This window comes from Terrapene carolina, unplaced genomic scaffold (genome assembly GCF_002925995.2).
Source record: "Terrapene carolina triunguis isolate 2854851 unplaced genomic scaffold, T_m_triunguis-2.0 Scaffold647, whole genome shotgun sequence".
Classification (NCBI taxonomy): domain Eukaryota; kingdom Metazoa; phylum Chordata; order Testudines; family Emydidae; genus Terrapene; species Terrapene triunguis.
In genome coordinates this window covers 179961-180711 of record NW_020664998.1, presented here as the reverse complement: position 1 = coordinate 180711, position 751 = coordinate 179961, and the positions used below count along the sequence as shown (strand labels likewise).

The 751-nt window shown below is 68.2% G+C and overlaps 1 protein-coding gene across 1 annotated transcript in view; it reads left to right on the top strand.

Moving 5' to 3' along the window:
• The window catches only part of LOC112118231 (ly6/PLAUR domain-containing protein 5-like), a 3479-nt gene that overhangs the window by 668 nt on the left and 2060 nt on the right, over positions 1 to 751 (top strand). Inside the window, exon 2 of the mRNA XM_026659647.2 lies at positions 100 to 252. Within this exon, the coding sequence (XP_026515432.1) occupies positions 100 to 252 (153 nt within the window). The remainder of the gene's footprint in view (positions 1 to 99; positions 253 to 751) is intronic.

Here is a 751-nt window from a genome sequence, read left to right as displayed (position 1 = left end):
AATCTGACACACACAGCAGGGCCTGTCCCCTCCAGCAGGGGGCAGCACACACACACACACACACACACACACACACCCCATGTCTCTGTCTCCCGGCAGAGGCCGGCTCCCTGCGCTGTCACAGCCACAGCTCCGTCCTGCTCCGCGACCGGGGGGGTAAACGCCTCGACAGCATCGTCACCCACAATGGCACCGAGTCCTGCGCCCCGGCCCACAGCGCCTGCATGGAGGCTGCCGTCACCCTCAGCGCAGGTAACACCCCCGCCGCGCAGGGAGGCCAGATACCGGGCTCGATGGGCCCAGGGGGCTGATCCAGGGGGCAGGGAGGGGGCGGGATACCGGGCTCGATGGGCCCATGGGGCTGAACCCAGGGGGGCAGGGAGTGGGCGGGATACCAGGGTAGATGGGCCCATGGGGCTGATCCAGGGGGCAGGGAGGAGGCCAGATACCGGGGTAGATGGGCCCATGGGGCTGATCCAAGAGGGCAGGGAGGGGGCAGGATACCAGGGTAGATGGGCCCATGGGGCTGATCCAGGGGGCAGGGAGGGGGCAGGATACCAGGGTAGATGGGCCCATGGGGCTGATCCGGGGGGCAGGGAGGGGGCAGGATACCAGGGTAGATGGGCCCATGGGGCTGATCCGGGGGGCAGGGAGGAGGCCAGATACAGGGGTAGATGGGCTCATGGGGCTGATCTGAGGGGGCAGGGAGTGGGCGGGATACCAGACTCGATGGGCCCATGGGGTTGATCCA